The 21,153-nt window shown below is 28.5% G+C and overlaps 1 protein-coding gene across 1 annotated transcript; it reads right to left on the bottom strand.

The window, feature by feature from the left end:
• Positions 1–1,232: 1,232 nt before the first annotated feature.
• Positions 1,233–20,577, bottom strand: LOC105359273 (thrombospondin type-1 domain-containing protein 4-like). Its single transcript, XM_011495825.1, has 14 exons — positions 20,500–20,577; positions 19,743–19,975; positions 7,625–7,772; positions 6,858–7,024; positions 6,519–6,612; positions 6,370–6,406; positions 6,162–6,292; positions 5,913–6,042; positions 5,346–5,616; positions 4,737–4,937; positions 3,989–4,150; positions 3,435–3,611; positions 2,802–3,006; positions 1,233–1,474 (listed from the first exon to the last, which is right to left on the bottom strand). The coding sequence occupies exons 2-14, from the start codon at positions 19,782–19,784 to the stop codon at positions 1,329–1,331; spliced, it is 1,911 nt and encodes a 636-aa protein (XP_011494127.1). The 5' UTR covers positions 19,785–19,975; positions 20,500–20,577; the 3' UTR covers positions 1,233–1,328.
• Between the last annotated feature and the right edge of the window lie 576 nt (positions 20,578–21,153).

The following is a 21,153-nucleotide window of genomic DNA, read 5'->3' as shown; positions in this document are numbered from 1 at the left end:
ATTGAATTTACCTTAATCACTCGAAATAAAAATATTTTTACACTAATAATTTCCTACTCTAATAACGAGCGGTTTTAAAATTCATAATATCGTTGTGATTTTGTTTATATTGATTTGATTAAAAAGAAAATTGCATTTCAAAATATTTAAATCTATAAAGTTAATCTATAAACAGTAATTATTTTAGTCGTTTAGTCAGTGCTCAAACATGTATCGATAATCATGCATTGTGCATGAATATAACAATTGTTCGTATTGACTATTTATTGTTGCTTTAGATAATTGCCCCGATGCCAAATAGATAATGCATTTGATTTAATTTATAAATAAAGTGCATTTTATTATGATGATTTATTAAATTTAGGATTACTTTAGACTTATTTAGGATTAATGGGGACACCGAATGACATCGATCATATTATTATTGAAATCCAAACGCTTATTATTATTATAATTTAATAATAAAATTTAGCGACAGTAACATTACATTTGCTTTAAAAGTACAATTTATTTTATTTATATATAATTACAAATTATTAAACACTATTTATAATTTAATAAATACATATGTTAGAGTTAAGTTTTACGTATTTAATTAAAAAATACTTTTATTAATATCTTAATCTCAAATTTGAGTGAAGATGTTTACGTATATTTAAAAAATATTAGAACAAAAATAAACACAAATACCGTCTTAAAGAATTTATTAATTCTTTTATTAACTTATTAGGAAACAAAGTTTTTTTAGTATTGATAATTTTCGTTATATTCATTTATCCTTATAAATAATGGTATTTAGAATAATATTAATATCTTAAAATCTACGTTGAAATGTTTATCATAATTCAATTGGTCAATTATTTCTCACCAATTTATGTATTTCTTATGATATTCTCTTATAAAAAGATTTTTCCTATCGATGATATCCTTATAAATTATTTGTTTACCGTTAAATCATCCGAACTTCATATCCCCAACAATTACTATTTTCACAGAATTATTAGTACAGAATTTTACCAAAATACTTTATCTTAACGGTTATTTATGTATTTATATTGGTTGAGAAAAATTTTCGAAAATATCTTATAAAATTATGCCTTAATAATATATTCATCGGATATAAACGAAATTATTGATGTTTTAATTACTGCTGGATGTATTGAAAAAACTTGTAATAAATGTTTTGATGTTTATAAAGGCGAGATAGTTTAGTGAAGTGAACGTGAAGCGTTTATAATTTCTTATTATAAGTTGTTCGATACCAATTTAAATCTGTATCATACTCGACTTCTATTTGGTTGAAAATATTTTCCCATTTACGGTTTATGCTATCCGTTAGAACTTAAAAAAGCATAGTAGCGACAGGCTTTACAACAACCTTTTTGATAAATTTCCATTTGACATCTACGTTTTGATTCTGAAGCTTTATATCGTATTATCGAGCAATCCGAGAATGTATCCAAACATTCATTTTCTGAAACACATTTCATGATTATTAGCAATAAAGTTTTGTTAAAAGCATAAGCTTCTTTTTTCTTTTTTTCTTTCTTTTTCTTTGTTTTTTTCAATTAGTAAACACGACTTTTAATTATCAATCTGTCTTAATTATAAAAACTTACTGAAGATCATTATTGTAAAATTTATACCCAAGAGATTATTAAATAATGATTTTATTTCAACAATTGTGTTTAATGATGCTGGAGATAATGCTAGAGAATTTATAGTTTGAGAAAAAAAGTTTAATAAGTAAAATGAAAAGGGGTAGTAGTAGCAATTAAATTGTTTGTTGTTGTTGTAATCAATCGCGAATGAAAATTTGTTTGTTTATTTTTATTAAATTATTAAATTAAATTTTGTTTATTAAATTTGTTGAACTGAATGTAAATAATCTAAGTCTGTATAGTGTATTTCCTATAAAAATTTCTATTAGATGAAATTGTTTATTTATTAATAATGATGCGTGATTATAGAATATAACGTTTGAAAATTTAATACAAAACAAGCGAACGTGGAAAGTATCGTTGAAATATATTGGGAAACCTTGGGTTTCTTAAAGTTGATAGAAATACTTATAAAAAATTTGCAATTACATAGAAATACGAAGAATAACCACATGAAAATTCTTTACAGGAAAGAGCAGTAAACTCTCTCTCTCTCTCTCTCTCTCTCCTCTCTCCTCTCTCTCTCTAATTTACTATATATATATAATTACTTTTATTTATCTTAATTAATCGGTTATTAGGATGTTAAAATACCATGTTGGCTTCGACGACTCGACGAGGCTTACACATAATTACAATAATTATAATCTAAAAAGGTGTGGTGCATAATGTAGACTAATTTATTTGCTAAAATAAAAAATAGTTCATCTGATTTTTAAAAAAGATTTTATTTATGCGACTAATTTATGAACTAACGATAACCTAAGACTCTAGAGGTTATCCAAGCGTAATTAATATTATTTCTAATTCTACTTATCAAATATTTTATGAATATAAAAATCACATTTAAAATATAATAATCTTATTAATAATCTAAATTATAATCGTCAGTTTTCTTTTTTGTTTCTAAATGTTAAGTGCATACATTGCGCCTAGGATATATAATATTGTCAATAGATAATAATTAATTGCGATTCGTCAATAATTGACAATTTGCATCAATTTTACATTTTACATGAAGCATGAAACAAATTGACATTTTCTTACAATCTATAAGATTAGCATTTTATACTCTAATCTATCGTTAATTATATTTCAAAAATTTTAATACGAGTTAAAATGAAAAGTATTTGTTTTTACCAATATCATTGCCGTTCTTTGTGAATGTAAGTGAATTTGTTTTTTCGATATTCGATCTATTACAAGAAATCTGATTACAATTCCTTCTATTCACTGGTCTATTTTCCTCGTCACACTCCGATTCGCTTGCATTTATTGGCATACCATCTGGTCCAATGCACTTAACTTCCCTTTTTTGAAATCCTCTTCCACAACTTCTCGAGCACTAAACGGGGAGGATAATCGTTATGATTTACATACGTTAATCTTCGGGTTATTGAGTTTTATATATTGTCATTGTTTATATAGATTTGCCGAGAAGCTCGACGAGTGCAAATATCATGATTATATCAAATTTACAATTTTTAAGATTTGAATATTTACATTTGACTATTTGTTGAAAAGCCTCTCGGCTCCTTATGTCATTATATTATTTTACCAATATTAGTTTTTATATTTAACAAACCAGCTTCAAATTATTGAAGAAGCATCATTTATATAGTACGAACATAAACACGATAAAAATGTAATATACATAGGTTAAAAAATTCTGACGATTGAATTTATTAAAATTCTTCTTTCATCCATTATATAAACATTGAATCAATATTTATTTTAAATAGCGCTAATGTTATTGTTTGTAAACTTTTTTACCTGAGACCAATCGGACATAAACCATGTTGCATTGCAGGGTGGACCCATACATTCTCTTATCGTTTCTGGCTTTATCGAAGGACAATTTGTAGCGGCAACAACTTTCGAAGATCCCAAAAATTTGGAAACACATACGACTTCTCTTATTTCAAAACCAATGTCACAAGAAGACGAGCACTGAAGTTTTATTAATAATTATTATATCGCCAATGGCCGACTTAATAAATTTCGTAAACTAAATGAATGAAATCGTATGAAATAATGCACTGATAATTGGTGATTTTTGTGATTATTGGCATTTCACATTATTATAAAAATAAACATCGTAACATCCGTTATTGTACATTATTAATTTTAAGATAAGATACAAAATCAATTTTCACATTGCCAAGTGGGACTTGAATTATACTTTGATAGATTACTCTCAATAATAAGTTGAGTAACTTTATTTATTTTATTTTATTTAGAATAATGAGAATAAAGTTTTTCAATCAAATGGTTAAATAATTTTAACAATAATGTAAAACAGATGACAAAATATTATTAAATCAAACCTGTGTCCAAGGACCGGTGAACCACTGACCGCATGTCTGACTACTACTAACGCATGTTCTGTTGATAATAGGCATTTTCTTCTCATCGCAAGTTTGATTTTTTAAAAAATTTTCACAATAAAGCCTACGTGACATAGTACCAGTTCCACACTCAGCCGGACACTAAAATGGACGATATTCTTTTATTCAATGCTACAAATCACTTTTTTTTGTTATGTTTTTGTTTTTCATGAAATATCGGGAAAATAAAAATACTATGTTACATATGTCACATAAGTTACATATGTTACATACGTTACATCTCTTACATACGTTATATATATATATATATATATATATATATACCATAAAAGATCATTGTTGTCTTCTTCGTATATGAAAAATATTAGAAAATTATAGAGAGCCATGAAACGAATTATAATCATCAATATTTGATAGCGATAATATAATATCAAACAAACTGTGATAATAGAACTTTGAAATACTTATGGAATTAAATGGGAAACTTCTTATAAGTTTTAAGTACGTATAAACTATGAAATTTAATGTAAATATTGAATTATACAACAAGTCTTTTCAAATGATCCACAGAGAAGGGATCGGCGCTCATAATTTATGAAACGTAATCTTTTACGAAAAAAATTCAACGATAATCCGGATAATCATTGGATTATTAATAGTTAGTAGGTAAATAAATGAATACTGTAATGATAAAAATTATCGACGAAGATGAGTCTTGTCGTTGTACCTGTTCTGGCCAAGCACTGTACATCCAGGAATTTTGTATAAGTGCTTCGGGAATCTCGTTGTCGTTGGCAGGCTTAGTCTTACAATCACTTAAATTGCAGAATTCTTCGCTCGATGGCTTGAATTTTGCATTACAAGTCCTCCCGAGGGTGACGCAAATCACTAATCTCGTCCTTTTACCATTACCGCAAGTTGTCGAACACTATTAAACATATTGTTCCTATGATTTTTGAGCGACGCGTTATATGCGTTAAAGAATTATTTTTTTTTTTTTTTTTTTTTTTTTTTATAACTAGTATGGACATTGATGATATCAATTCACGTAAGATACGCGTTATATCAAAGTGCTTACTCCATCCATCGTAATATTTGCACATTTCTACTATTATCGGACAGACATTCAATAATAATATAGTGGACCGTAGTCGTTGAATAACCTCTCTTTTCACGTTACGATAGATTGCAAACTTTGACGTCATAGCAATCCCTCGTCGTCTCTAATTGTCTCATTGTCCCGTATCTCACGGATTAATACCATCATCTTCCAAATTAAGCCTCCCACCCATCGGTACACGCGATTGAACGTAATTGAAGAAACGCATTTTATTACCGGTGACCATTTCTCCGTTTTCCATTGTGGCGCTACGTCATATTGTTTTGTGTATGTTGAGTCGGTGGGTTCCGGAGTCGTGTAAATATTGCAATCGGGCATGTAACAAACTTCTTGCAGATGAATCGGCATAGGTGGTTCATCGGGGCATCGATCATTTTCCACTCGCACTTGTAATTTATCCGACATCTCTTGGACACATTGGAGCTCGCGTGTTCTCGTACCATTGCCGCACGTCACCGAACACTTGCTCCATTGTCCAGCCTCCCACCTATCGGCCATTCATTTTTCACTTTAAATGCAAATTCATGGAGAATGGTATGGCTTTATGGCATTTTTCAAGTTTTTCATTGGAGCCGAGAGTATGCATATATGTATGGCGACGGAGATGCCGGTGATGTGAAATCCGTAATGTAAGTATCACGAAAGAGGAAAATTGTTAAGCAAGCTAGTTGCTTTTATCGAAGAATAGGAAAATGTATAGGGATTGCTACGATGATAATGGAAAACGTAATGGCGTCACATTGTTTTGGATGAAAAAATAATTAGCAAAATGAGCAAACTCACTCGGGCTCGCATGGACCACTGTTACATCGAACGATTACAACTTTCGGCTTTTCCAACAGCTCGCATTTCCTATTGGACACTTGTTGTTTGCTACGCAGACGTGTGCAAATGTATCTTTTTGTCTGGAAGCCTGTTGTTAAACAATAATTAAAATTATTTAAGAAGCCCTTCAAATTGCTTAAGATTGGCAAACGTTATATTCGATTATAATTTGATGCAAAGTGTTTAAGGGTTATATTATTTTCTTACCACCACCACAGGTTTTACTGCATTTGCCGAAACCTACAGCCCTCCAAACAAACTTTCGCTTTCGTCTTCTTCTTGGCACGAAAGTCGACGATCTTATTTCATCCCTTAACATCAAATTATCAGAAATTGTACTAAAAATATCATAGGATTAATTAATGAACCAATGAACATAAATAAAATAAATCAAGATTTGTGCATAAATATTTACCTCATAAGCTGCGTCGGCTGAGATGAGGAATCGGCATCTAGACATTGTACGAATAATAATTAATAATTAATAAATACTTCGATAATTAATGAAATTGATTTAATAGGCAGCATTCAAATCAATTTTATAACAATTTTTATGAGAATTACCGAGACTTTTTACCGTAGGTACCACCGATTCCTTTAAATCAACGGGAAGTTCATACTGGAAAAAAATTTTCGGCTCGTATTGTTGATACAGTAACTGTAATAAATAAAATAACAATTTTATATTGCATAGTAATTTAACGTTTTATAAAGAATATTATTATTTTTATCAAGCTGTTGGACTTATTGTATTAGTAATAATGGAAAAAAACTAATAATGGATTAGTTTATATGGTATGTGTTAAATTAGAGATTTAAAAGATAAAAGAAAATTAAAAGTCCTTGGAATATGGATTTAATATAATATAACGATGCTCGTATAGATATTAAAAAATAACTTACCATTACGTCTACCGACGAATTCAGCGGACCAGCAGCATAAAACGTTTCGGGATAATGTTCACTACGACGAATATAAACGAAATTCGTTCCAGCACCCTTATAAGTGTTGGACCAATCGATATTGTTATTTGCATTAAATAAATAACTGCCATTCTGTAACCTTATAGCTATTGATGATTAATGAAAAATGCTTTCAATATATATTTGTATTTATTAAATTATGGTAAATGGATTTTTAAATAATTTGTAGAAGAATAGAAAATAGAGAGAATTTTGAATGAATAAATAGAAAGAAAAGAAAAAAAAAGAAAGAAAAATATAAACATGTTGACAGAAATAGTGGCATCGACCGATAGTTTATGATCACTTTCTAATAATTGATAATTTAAAAAGTTTTCTTATGTCTATATAACGAACGAATAAAAGTATCCATTACTATACAATGTATACTGTCGTTAAATAAAAAATATCTTCATTATTTACAAATAAACTGCTCAAATATCATTACATCTTGTAACTCTCGTTACGATATTTATTAATTATAATTAACGCTTTGATAAAATTAATGCAGTTTAGTATGTATAGGTATAATAGCTTTTTAAAAAACGATCTCTAAATTATCGACATTTAAACATATTTGCCAGCTATTTTTGAACATTAATAACAAGAAAAAAAGCTAATAAAAAAAAAACTTTATCTCAAAGTCAAAGAAGAAATATATATATATATTTTATTAAAAAATATAAGTACTGCAAAACATATCTTACACAAAAAATTTTTTGTTCGAGTTAATTCGGTTACATTGATCGATGTGGCTCCTTCTGGAATTGTCGTAACCACGTAATATCCTGGTATCTGTAATTTTTCTGAAAAAATTCCTTCTATCTGTTCTCCGCCTTCAATCGACGCTGAATACTAAAAGTTAAAAATGGACTTTTTAGATTAATTATATGTTCAAATTAATATTGAAATATTAAATGAAAAGGGAAGAGGTCTGGTCTTTCGCTCTCTACTCTATGAAAATATTTTTTACAACAACTTGTAGATGAAAATATCGTTTTAATTAAATTTTGCATAGAAATTTGATTCTTTCAGGATCGACAGGTCATTCTAAATTATTTATAATAATATTTGTATTAAAGTATTGGGGGTTTTTTTTTTTTTTTTTTTTTTTTTTGTCTTTTTCGCTAGATTCCGATACATAAGAAATTTGCTATAATATTACAATTTTTAATATCAACATTGGTAATTTATATCGATAGTTTATATGTTATTTTTAGGTAACTTTGTGTAGATACGTGACAACCTAACGCAATGAATATTAATAGTATTTCGGGCTATTAATTTACTGCGTTCGTTGATCTTTTCACGATACTTCCTTCATCTATCACATAATACTTGTGTACATAAAATTATTTTCACCGAAGATTATTGTCTATCTCTATAGAGTTACCTAGAAGAGTCGGGGAACAATATTTGGTCTTAGAATTGAAATTATCATTACTTTAAATTCACAGAAGCTTTCTTTTAAATTTATCTGTAATTATATTGTTATCAGGGTGATTCCCAGTAAGTATATCGAAGAAGAATGTAATAATCGTAATAGTTTATCACATCCGTCTGCATTGTTTCATCATTTATCCTCTTAGTGCATATTAATTGATTAGAATGAAAAATTGCATATAACATGGTGACTAGACTTAAGAAAATACAATTAAAATATCCGGCGTTGAATTTTAATTAATTTAAAAATAATTAAAGTAAGGCAAACAATAGCAATTAAAAGAAAAAAATTTTTAAGCAAACGTCACATAAACTCTTTTGCAGAAATTCTTCCATTTCAATCATTACATAAAAGATTTGTCCACATCGACACATAAGTAGGACTTAACATATCGTTAAATCAAACGGATTTTAGCTGATAAAATGACCTAATTGAAAGCGTGTCGATGTGCTCGATTTCGTTTATAATTACCGGATAAAATAAAAACATTTTCCGCCATTACGTCGTACGTAATAGGGACAAGAGATTGCCGATTACGCAAGTATTTAAGAATAGCGGCGACATATTGACATAAACGGCTATTAAATTTTAATAAGAATTATAAAAAGTAGGATTGAAACGGTGGAACAATCGGGATTTGATAAGCATCGGAAGCGATTTAACCCAATTAAATCGATGGGAGGTGTGATGAGGTCCATTGCACGCGTACGCGATTGCATGTTAAGTGCGACTTGCGTCTAGTTTCCGAGCGATGAATCGAGACGAAAACAAAGCATCGCTCGCCAATGAGTGAGATAATAGAGGAATGAAAAGCGTCGCGCCTATCTTTCGACTTACGTAGACGATGATTATTGTTTTGAGGTCGGATGACCATACACCAGGTCATTTCTTTATAGCTTTATGGGGACGACGATTGTGCGCCTATACGACCCGTACATTATTTGTCTATTACGCCTCGGCGATGCCCGATAACTAGGATATTGCAGTTTAAAACTAAATGTTATTGTCGCTGTATCAATGTATTCAAATAAAATCCCATTGTCGAGTTTTAAGTAACGTATGAAAATATGAAAATATAAAGAAATAAATCAATACTATCTATTGGGCATAATTTATGTAAATTAATACGAATGGCGATAAATTATTATAAATATGATATTTTGCTGTTGCTTGCATTAATTAATTGGTAATGTACTTTTAATGGACATACATTAACGTTACTTCATCTTTAATTTAATCAAGTGATTATTATATTGTAAAATACTATGCTGTTCGTTTATAGGGAGAATGTTCATTCAATTGTCTCTTGCATCATAGTTAGGTAAACGAAAAAATGTTAATTTAACTTTTTCTAAAATCGCTTCACATTATACATTTCACAATAAAACCTTCACTGACAAAAAGTTATAAGGCATAATCTTATATTTTTTTGAATAACTATTTTTTTTTTTTAATAACTTTTGACAATCATTCTCTTATAAAATATTTATAAATACAGAAATTAAGCAAAGTAAATCAGAATATATATATATATAAATAAATAGTAAGTGCACACGATTATTTTTTAGAAACAAAATAGCATTTGTAATATTTTTGAAATAATATTAAATGATATTTTAACATTCAATATAATTTTATTTATTGAATACTATCGACGTTTGTGTAATATTACACCTTAACTATGCAATCATTAATCGAAGATAATTAGAAATTTCTCCGCTCTTTTAAGTTCATTCCGCCTGGATTCTAAAACACAGCAAAAGACAATCTAATTTAATAGGAAATTCATTGCATTAAATGGATGATATTTTTAAAATAGATAGTATATCGAAAAGACGATATCGCAATCACAGAATTGATAATTATAAAAAATTTGTAACATGACTTTATCGTGATAATTTTGTCTTATCTAATAACTACTCTCTCTCTCACTCTCTCTCTCTCTCTCTCTCTCTCTCTCTTCTGCTTATTCATTGTATCCGCGTTTATTTTGCCCCGATGAGTCAATGGCGCAGATACTACTCCTTGCCTCTTCGTACCCATAAATAATTTTTACTTGTCAAGCGAGACTCGAACAGACTTTTAAAACTATTGATCGAGATCGCGCACGAGTGACACGCTTATTTTACGAATGCATCGTCAACGCGTCACAGTCTTGTGTTAAATTGCGCTTGTAAGCACATAATGCCAATGCAGTAATTCTAATTGTTAATATCGTTAATGTAACCCCGTAATACTGAATTGCATGTAATTCAAATAGACCGTGCATCCTCTACCATAAATCATCCGCAGATTTCGTATTATTTAATCAGATCAATCTATGCATTCAATTAGACGACTCTCTATGAACTTTAACATTATCGACCTTAAGGGCTAATTTGTGAATGGAAAAACGTTGCCGTGAAAAGAACCGAAACCCATATCGATAATTTCAAGATAAACTAAATCTATGCACGGTCGCCCATTTTGCAAAGAGGACAATTGCCATCAGCGATAAAAAAAATCCTACGTAAACGAACGATCCCTCGATTCGAGAAGAGACGCATCAATTAGAGGGCGAGAGAAGATGGAACTTTAATACGGTTCGTGCATTATGGGACGCGTCACTGTGAAAGGGAAATGCGAAATGAAGAGACGAGGTGGGGCTGAACGTGCAAGCGGACCGTTTGATTAATCGTACGATGGACATGTAAATGAGTGTGCGGTGTCACTTTGGGGTAAGTTGGACGTGGAATGCTGGACGTGTAAGATCGATAGTCGATTGAGAGGGCGAACTTTATTATGTCATATCGTTTATTATAATAACGGCAACGACAACGACAACGACAACAACAACAACAACAACAACAACAACAATAATAATAACAACAACAACAACAACAACAACAACAACAATAATAATAATAATAATAATAATAATAATAATAATAATAATAATAATATCATTAGGCATCGTCATCGCCATAGGTTTAACGTCAATGTGATTCGTACCGAGAGTATTTCAAGTCTTTCATCCAGTAATAGTAAATTAACAAGAACATTAATAACTTTTCTTTCATCCTTTTATTATCGTCGTTACGAAATTTTCATAACTCCCACGTAGATTAATCCTTTAATAAATTCAATTATTATAATGTAAAATTTACTTTTTTCTTATTTTTCTTCTTATCGAATTAAAGAATTATAATAATTATTATTATTATTATTTTTTTTTTTTTTTTTTTATTACGATACACGAATTAATTATTAATGAAGATTAAGCAACGGCTTAGAAGACGCGAATATTCTAAGAAAAAGTATTTCCGAACAAATAATACATAATACAAATAATTGTATAATGATAAAATTCGTAAAAGAAATTGTATTGTGTGTTGTAAAATCCTTCTAACAAATAATCAACATTTATTGTCATGTTTTTATGATAATAACGTTCCGTAAACCAACAGGCATATGTAATAATATCTAAAATATGAAATAAATAATATTCCAAGTGTCGATTCTGCATTTTAATTAATGACACGAAAGTCAGTTTCCGTGGATTGTCGAATATCAGCGTATTTTTTCGAATGTACATTTTTCTTGTAAATTTACTTGGTGAGAAAAAAAAATTCTAAATAATAAAGATGTTCTTTAGAATCCAATGCTATGTTATGAGATAACATATATTTTATTATCGTAAATATAATATCGCAAGTGAACAATATTATAAACGATAAAATAAAATTGAATAAAAAGAAAGCCAATTTGAAAATCTTAAATAAAGTTCAACCAAAGAGTATATCATCTTTAAGCTTTTTTTTCCTTTTTAACATAAATTTTAATGTAATTTATTTACACGGTCAAACATTAATTTTATAATCACTGTACATATTACGCCATTTAGCTTTTATTGCATTGCAGAATTTCTCTCTCTCTCTCTCTCTCTCTCTCTTTCTCTCTCTCTCTATCTATCTCTCTTCCGCTTATTTTCAACATCTTTTGAACATCAATATATTTTCTATACTGTTGATAAAAAGAACTGCGAGTACGTCTTGTCACTATTCAAAGCATACGCCTTTATCCAGCAAATGAAGATATTAAAAGTCGATAACACACGCCATATAAAAATTAACATCTGAAAAGCAACTGGCAACTCGGAAAAATTCGATTTTAAGAATATCCAGGCGATCGATATCTTTCCAGGACTACCCAGCACAACGATGCATTTTCCTCCTTGTTCTTCGCACACTGCTTCGCTCCTCTAAAATACGTATCGCGTCATTGAACGATTCAACGATAATGATCAATATAATCTAACAATAGGCATAAGTGTACATGAATAATTGCGAAGCGCATGTCAAGCGCGAGCCCACGATGAAATTGTCAATTGATAATAATAATGAGCCGCGCCCGTCAAGTCTCCACACCGGTCTTATATTATTATTGAACGCGTTCTGAAATATCCGATTAAGCATCGAATGTGAGTGAAAGAGGGAGGAGGGGAAGGGACAGACGCGTGTCATTCGACTTAACACAAACGTAATCACATCTACGAAAGCGTTTGTATTGCCATGATGCACGACGTAGGTGTACCGAGTGTCTTTACTAAGCAAGATTTACACGACGGGTTCCATTCTATTGCAAAGGCAATGAATCGCGAGATAACGGAATAAATTCCGATACTAATCTTATCTACTAATCTTCGCCGAGTCTTATCAGTTGCGTGAGCTTGTGCCCTTGTAATCTGTGTTTTAATGTTGAATATACGTAAAGTGCCGTTAATAAGTGGAAGGAACGTCTGATTATTGCACACAGTACAAGGACTTTATTGGCTTTGTATTAGATTGAAATATTTCAACTGTCCAGTTTCTTTAAAATAAATACACATTTTGTAAAATTTCAATAATGACTTCATACAAATTAAAAAATGAATTTGCCTTCTAATTTTACGATTACATTGTTACTCTTACCTATAAGGGCTTACCCGTCTACACTTTTTTTTTTTTTTTTTTAATACGAGTATTTAACAGGTAGTTAAGAGAACGAATTATTCGACTTATAAATTACAAAGTTTAATGGTAAATAGATGAAAAAGCTTTCACAGGTGCATAATGTACATTGTATTCACAGTATGTGACAATTATTAAATATCGTTCATTGTTAGTTGATCGATATTGGCTGTTGGGATCATCGAATAAATTCACCTATTCACACTGGTACGTATATTTACGGAAGAGGAAGGAAAGAATTATTAAATTTTAATTTCAATAAGTTCACTGTTTAAAAAGATTATATTATTAGTAAGGCACATTGAATTCCCATACAATCGGTAATTATCATATTCCAGAGTGGAAAAATAATTTTTAAGTGCATTGACAGCATTTTTCCACGCTCTAATTAACTTGATATTAACAATATAACTAGTAAGGAAGAAAGAAAATGCAATTAAAAATTTTGATAATACGTATAAATTATGATTAATCGTGTGCATATTTTACATTTAGTATTCGCGATTCTCATCTATCAATTTCACATGTATCGATCCACTATTTGTATAGTGATCACATTTTCAAAACTTCAAGTACAAAAATCTGTAGGAATGTTAGTCTCCGTTTGAATTTTGTGTGCATACGCATTATGATTATTGATATATATATATATATATATATACATATATATATATATATATAATGATTATTGCTAATTTTTAGAATGTTCGTTATAGTAATTAAAAGTTATAGATTAGAAGATTTTATGTCGTCGATTAAATGTAATTTATACTTTTATAAATACATACAAATTAAAATTATTATTAAAAGTATAATTCAACATTGACATTAACTATATTATATTTTATTGGTTGAGCATAGCATATAAAGAACTGAATTTATATAAATATATTGATTAATTAATTATGAAAATATATATATAATATAGCAAGGAATTTAATATAAAAATATGACGAAAGAAAAACATCTATAAGACGAAATATGCATAATGTTATACTTTAGTTTGTTCCCTGTAATTTATTTAAATCGAATTAAATTAGATTAAACAAAACGACTTTTTTTCATAATAAAATTTGTTTATCATTATCTTTTATATGATACAAAATGAAAGTTTATTTTGCATTTCATATGATATTTTGAATATCATATTAATTCAATGCTCATTAAGCTTTAAAATATACTTTGCTTTGGCAATAACTTTTTCTTTTCCTTTTAATTGTGTACAACTTATTTTTAAGACTTTTTCCAATTACGGATACATTTCTATTTAATAAATCTACTAAATATCAATATAATTAAAATTCATCGCTCTTTCAACAATAAAGATTCGTTTTATTTCAGTGCTCTATAACTACCTACAGATTCATCAAAATAAAATGCTGATCAAATAAAGTTTCATCAGGTTCTCGTATAACTGTAAGAACTCGCTTGCTTTGTATTTTGGCGTCTCGTTCTATAATGCCGATTGCATTATTTTATTTTACTTTAAAGCAATATTCATCTTTGAATTTTTAATACGGAGTGGCGTCTATCATTTGCTGAAGTTGTATAAATACTTGTGCGTGTGCATGCGCGCGTGCGTGAGTGAGTGTTTAGATGCACTTGAAATATTATAAAGATAACGTTTTATCATCCGAACGACATAAATTTAATATAAAGGTCATGGATATTCGCTTAACTAGCAATAATTGAATAAAACTAAATAGCAATCTCGTGGTTATTATCAACTTTGAAAAGTGTATGAATTTTTTTTTTTTTTTTTTTTTTTTGTAATTATCTGAAATAAGATTTTATTGTTATTTATTCATGATCTCACTTTTATTCTACTAATAACATTTAACAATAGTAAATTTAAATAACTTAACCCTAGTTGCCAAATTCTTGAAAAAAAAACATTTCTCTTTTAATAACAAAACTTAATGCCAGCATTATAAAATCAAAAATAAAATATTATAGTACACTTTTATGTTTTACTTTCTCTCTCTCTCTCTCTCTCTCTCGCTCACTCTCTCCTTCATTGTAAAACCACAACATTTTTTTAAGAAATTAAATTGTATGAGCATTTTTAAGAATAACTTTGATTTCATTAATGACAGACATTTGTGCCGAGTATTTATTTATGCTCATGTATCGTAAATAAGATATTTACAAATGTATAATATTATACTTTTAATGTACCTACAATAATGTAATTATATTTACTTTGTAAAAAAAAAAAGCTTTCGACTTTACCAGTTCCTTTAACAAGATAATTTTCTAATTTTAAATAATTGATAGAAACCTTTTCTCTCCTAACATATTTATTAATAATCGATACACGAGACGCAATACGAAGCATTTATTTTGTTCTCTGATAATAATGAAATGATAATTAGTGATGTTGAATAAAACTATGTAATTGCCTATATGACAAATATGACAAATATCTCTTTAACCATGAACTGTCTTTAAATACTGAAAACTTTTCACTTTGCAATAAACACGCACGTAACAAGACATTAAGATTGATTTTCATTTTGATATTTATTAGAAAAAAAAAAGAAATTCTTTCTGCATTAAATATTTAACTTTGCATTAATTATATATATATATATATATATATATATATATATATAAAATAAAATTATGTCAATTGATGATAATTTAAAAACTTCATATTTTTAATTTCAGCTTTTAAGAATAAGGATCGAGATTTTAAACAACTTGCGAATATTATAATTAAAAATTATAAATTTCTCTGAAATTATTATTTCATGAACTTTTGAATAGATATTTCAAATGCCAAGGATCGAAATTTCTCGTGGCTGACTTATCGATCACCAAGTACTTTACGCTGTTCCACTTATTCAATAGCAAATTTTTTTTTCGCAAATTCTCACTTGTAACAGAAATTGGCGTTTCGTATTATATCCGAATAACAAAAATGAACAAAATTATGGATATTTATCTTTATTCTTAGCTCCTCTTAAGTGTTATTTCGAAGGTGAAATAAATTTCACATATTCCATCAAAAGCTCTAAGGGAGATAGAAAAAACGAACGAACTATGAAAAATTTAATGTTTTCTTTCAGTTTTTGAACTTATAATTTATCGCCTTATGTGTTTTGTGAGTACAGATGCGAAAATGTCAGGATTTTGAAACGCTTTTAAGAAGTGAAAAGTTTAGCGACATTACCTCTTATATAAAATAAAAGAATTCTACATATACAAGAATATATTAGCTATTCGCAAACTTTTATTTTCAGTAATATTTTAAGACAATATGAAAAAAAAAAATTCCATAGATTATCATCGACATTATAGATATCGAACCAAATACCATACAAGATGTATTGAGGTTTATTTATTCAAATAAAATTATAAAAATCCAGGATAATATATGTAACATTATGAATGCTACTAACAACTACCAACTACATGGACTGAAAAATTATTGCGAAAATGTTATCTTCCGTCAATTAAATTTAGAAAATACATTGAACACACTGCTGTTGTTTGAGAAATTTAATGCAATTAAATTAAAAGGTAGAAATATGGATTTTATGTTTGTATATTTACACGACATTTATCGAAATATTATCGCATTGGAGTATAATTAATAACAAATCGCATTGAAGTAGAATTAATAACAAATTTATTATGTTCATCTATACTTTTGTGACTCAATATGCTAAAATATATATATTTAACGTGGGACAGTTATTACGACGCGATAACGAATATTTTTTTATATTGCAGATATCTCGAAATCTCGTAAAAACGAGTCGAATAAAAAAAAAAATTATTAAAAATACCTTACACATTCATTGTATTTTATATAATAATAAAACATATTCACCATGAAATATCTTTTTATAATCTAATAAAATTAGTTCGTAAAAAATTTTTAATTATTTTCATTTAAGACTTTTAATAACGTACATGGAACGTAATTATTTTTAATATAATTGAAATTAATCTAATTAGTTTTCTATGTATTCTCTGCTAATGATTTCAAAAATATTTCTTTTTGATTCGCGAAAAATTTATATTTAAAAGATTTTTCTTTCGTATAAGTCATTTCTCAATCTATTGCCGAAAGCACATAAATTTTCTTTATAACTTATTTTACGACATTTTATTCTATTCATATTTTTTTTTTTATAATAATGATTTCTTGACTCTCTTCTCAATTTACATCTTAATTATATTAACTAGAATAATAATTAACGTAATTTAAGAAATGGAACTGCAAATTAATAAGCATGGAAATAACAATTCATAATTTTCAATAAGCAAGAAAATATTAAATAATTTCTTTGATCATTTTGAACAAAATAAACCATTTAGAATATATATATATATATATATATAATGAGAATAAATATAAAGTTTAAAAAATTGATGTAACGATTTAGTATTTTGTCTTCGCCGCATTCCTTTTCCGGTCAGAAGAGACGCTAAGATCTTATTTCCGGCTGACTTTGCCTATAGGAATACGAGACAGACATTGAATGAGAGATACTAAGTTTGAATTAAAGAGTGATTTATTACACATAGGGCGGCGAATCTCATGGAAACACATGATCAAGCATGCTCAAACTGTATTGATGCATACCACATGTGTGTGCGTGTATGTATATTGTATGTAAGTGAACAATTGAATTTGCCTAAGAATCCATGTATTATTATTATTATTATTATTATTATTATTATTATTATTATTATCATTGTCATTGTTATTGTTATTGTTGGTTATTGTTATTATTATTGCTAGTATTATTTATGAATTTTTAATTAGAATATTTGAGGCTAAAGTAGAATATTCGTGCTGTTAAAACAAATGTTTTTTAAATAAATTCATAATGTCAAATAGGTATCAAATGACTACATGAAGTTGCAATACAATTTTCATTTTTGTAACAAGAAAAAAATTTCTTTATTATTGTAATAGAAAGAAGCTTACTCGTTTTGATAAGGCATATCAATTTATAAGAAAGTAAAAAAAGTTAATGATTAATGATTTAATTAAAATTTATAGAAAGGATCTTTCTGAACGAGACGTAGTCGCCCCCCCCCCCCCGCCCTTGACTGACGCATCGACCAGATACCCACGAAAGTTATAAATAAAAAAATATATATGAAGTTTGCGTTCTGGATCTAATACACTTGTCAGCCAAATATTATTATCGTAAATCACTAGAGTACAGAAGTACATCACGTATTTTATCTTTACGATTCTTCTTAAAGAAGTCTATAAAAAAATTTTAACCGCAACCCTCAATAATTTTTCATTTCCTTTTCTCTACCGTTCATACTGAATTAACATTTTTAATTAATTAGACATATTTCAATTAATATAAAGTCTGATGAAAAAGAATATTTCAACTATATATATATATATATATATATATATATAATTCATTATAAATCTTTTTACATTTCATAAAGAATTTATCGATAGTATACAACAATATATTGTATATAATTATATTTGTAGCTAAATATTTTTTTGTTTTTGTAATTTTTTTATCGACATAATATTTCAATTCGAAAAACTTCTATGAAAATATTGCATCGTTAATTGTGCAGTAAAATATTTTATTAAATCAGCACAAAATATTAAAGTCTTAAACTTTTAAAGAACAAAACAAAAAAAACATTCGCTCTAATTCACTCGATTAATTTAACAAAAAAAAAACTCAATAATAATCATAATAGTAAGTAACAAATATTTTCAGTAAATTAACTGCCCAAAATAATTAATTTATTCAATCAATGGGAATTTTTGTCGGTAGATAAATTTTGATATACAAATTTATTACCGTTGTAATCTAATAAATAATATATAATTTAATTGTGACAGTAATATGAAATTTTTTAATAATTATTATATAATTTTACCAATAATACTTTCTTATGACAATTTAAATAAAATTGCTTGACGAACATCTAAAGTTAATATCCAGCAAAAATATTTTACATCTAAAACTAATTATATTTATTCTATTTATGATAAAACTAATCTAAAACATAATAATAAAACATCTAAAACTAATTATATTTATTCTATTTATGATACGTATGTGCCTCATAAAATGAAATTAAAAGTGACAAATGATTAATAATAATTTTTTATTAATCTACCATAAAGATAAAGATTATCATAAAATTTTGAAACGCAACTATTTTAAATTTATACTTCTTTCTATATTTCTTTTTATTTAAATATTTAACGCAATGTAAAGTACTATTTTTAAGCGAGAATGATAGCCCTAATAGCCAAAGGAATATTTATATTGTTTGAACCGAAGTTTATCTACTAGTATCTGTAGCATATAGTCATACACGCCCGAATTTTATATAATATAAGCATCGTAGAGAGTAGAGATAAAAAAGAAATGTTTAACTTACTGTCAGCAGTAATAGCAGAACATGAGAGAAACTGCGTGGCATCTTGAGGGCTTCTAACGCAACAACAAGACCCGGAATAGAAATTCTTCTTCGGTCTCCTTTACTCTCACTTCCACTTCATTTCTTCAGCTTTCCACTTTCTTATCATGTTACTTTTTCTATCGTCCTCTTAGAATGCTTTGCACTTCTTACACGGCAAACTTAATCCATCGATGCATTAGAGAACAATTCGACTAGAAGATAAATGAAATGAAAAAGATATTTGAATATTTTATTTTAGTCGTTCTACATAATTCAAATCTTCTTGCGAAATACAGTTTTTTTTTTTTTTTTTTTTTTTTTTGATTTTTTGTCTTGTTCTCTCATGTAATTTAATGCATGAGAATTGAATATGGAACGGCGTTGAGTAACTGCTAAAATATTCGTTTGCGCTGAATTTTTTAAGTGTGATACAGAGTGCAAATTTCATACATCAACAATTAATCGATCGAATCCTCAAAAAATATTTTTACGCTCGCATTAAGGATACTCATGGCCGGTAATTTTTGCCCAGTCAACCGACAATCTTAAGCTACCAATAATATCCCGATTCTACAGCCCTCGTCGTACTACAATTAAAATCGAAATTTTCAAACAACAACTGACCTAGGTATTGCGATGGCAAAACTACCGCCGTTTCTCAAATAAAGTTAATAAATCGTTTCCAAACTGAACGACCGACGTCATTTAGCTGACATAAAGAAAAAAATGAATATACCTATGCCGCGAACGAGAAGTGCCGCATAAAATTCGAATCAAGTCATTCAAGCTCTACCCTCCTTTTTTTCCTTTTTTTTTCCTTTTTTTTCTGTTTTTTTTTCTTTTTTCTTTTTTTCTTTCTGATGACAAATCAGTGAAATAACTGTTGCAAAACTCGAGCCTCCCGTCTCTTTCGTGCGAAGCACTTTTATAGAGCTATGACATTAAACTGACGGCTAGCATTGGACGAGTTTCGACTTTATACGCCGTCGGTATATGCACGCACACGGACACGAGCGCGCACCCATGCACGGGACACGATACAGCGTTACGGTGGCGCCCGGCCGGGCCAGGACGCGTCGTCTAGCAATCTAGTGAGCACATTTAGCTCCTCGCGTGTCCTTTTTAAAGATCTGAAAAGAATGCACGAATAATATTTTCTAATCGGATCGCCGCTGCTCGTCTTAAGAAACGAGCGACTTGTTCAAGCGCAACATATTTGATATAAAAGAAAGATATTGGCATTGGACTGCTGGTCCAACCAACGTAATTGAACATATTTATCTTCTTAATATATTTAAATATAAGAATATTAAATAGAACTGCGAATTAGTCGTTGGTTGACAAGACTGAAGGAGTTTTTATACTTAGGAGGACGAGGAAACGGCAATAG

The sequence above is a fragment of the Ceratosolen solmsi genome, unplaced genomic scaffold (assembly GCF_000503995.2).
Source record: "Ceratosolen solmsi marchali unplaced genomic scaffold, CerSol_1.0 scaffold11, whole genome shotgun sequence".
NCBI lineage: Eukaryota > Metazoa > Arthropoda > Insecta > Hymenoptera > Agaonidae > Ceratosolen > Ceratosolen solmsi.
This window is presented reverse-complemented; position numbering and strand designations above follow the sequence as displayed.

Bases quoted from the DNA above. Each gene is read 5' to 3' on its own strand.
- LOC105359273 (XM_011495825.1), bottom strand. From the start codon at position 19,784: ATGCCACGCAGTTTCTCTCATGTTCTGCTATTACTGCTGACA. The intron at 4,151-4,736 runs GTACAACGACAA...CGTCCATTTTAG, and splicing joins ACAGTGCTTGGCCAGAACAG to TGTCCGGCTGAGTGTGGAAC. The intron at 1,475-2,801 runs GTAAAAACAAAT...AATGTGTTTCAG, and splicing joins AAAGAACGGCAATGATATTG to AAAATGAATGTTTGGATACA.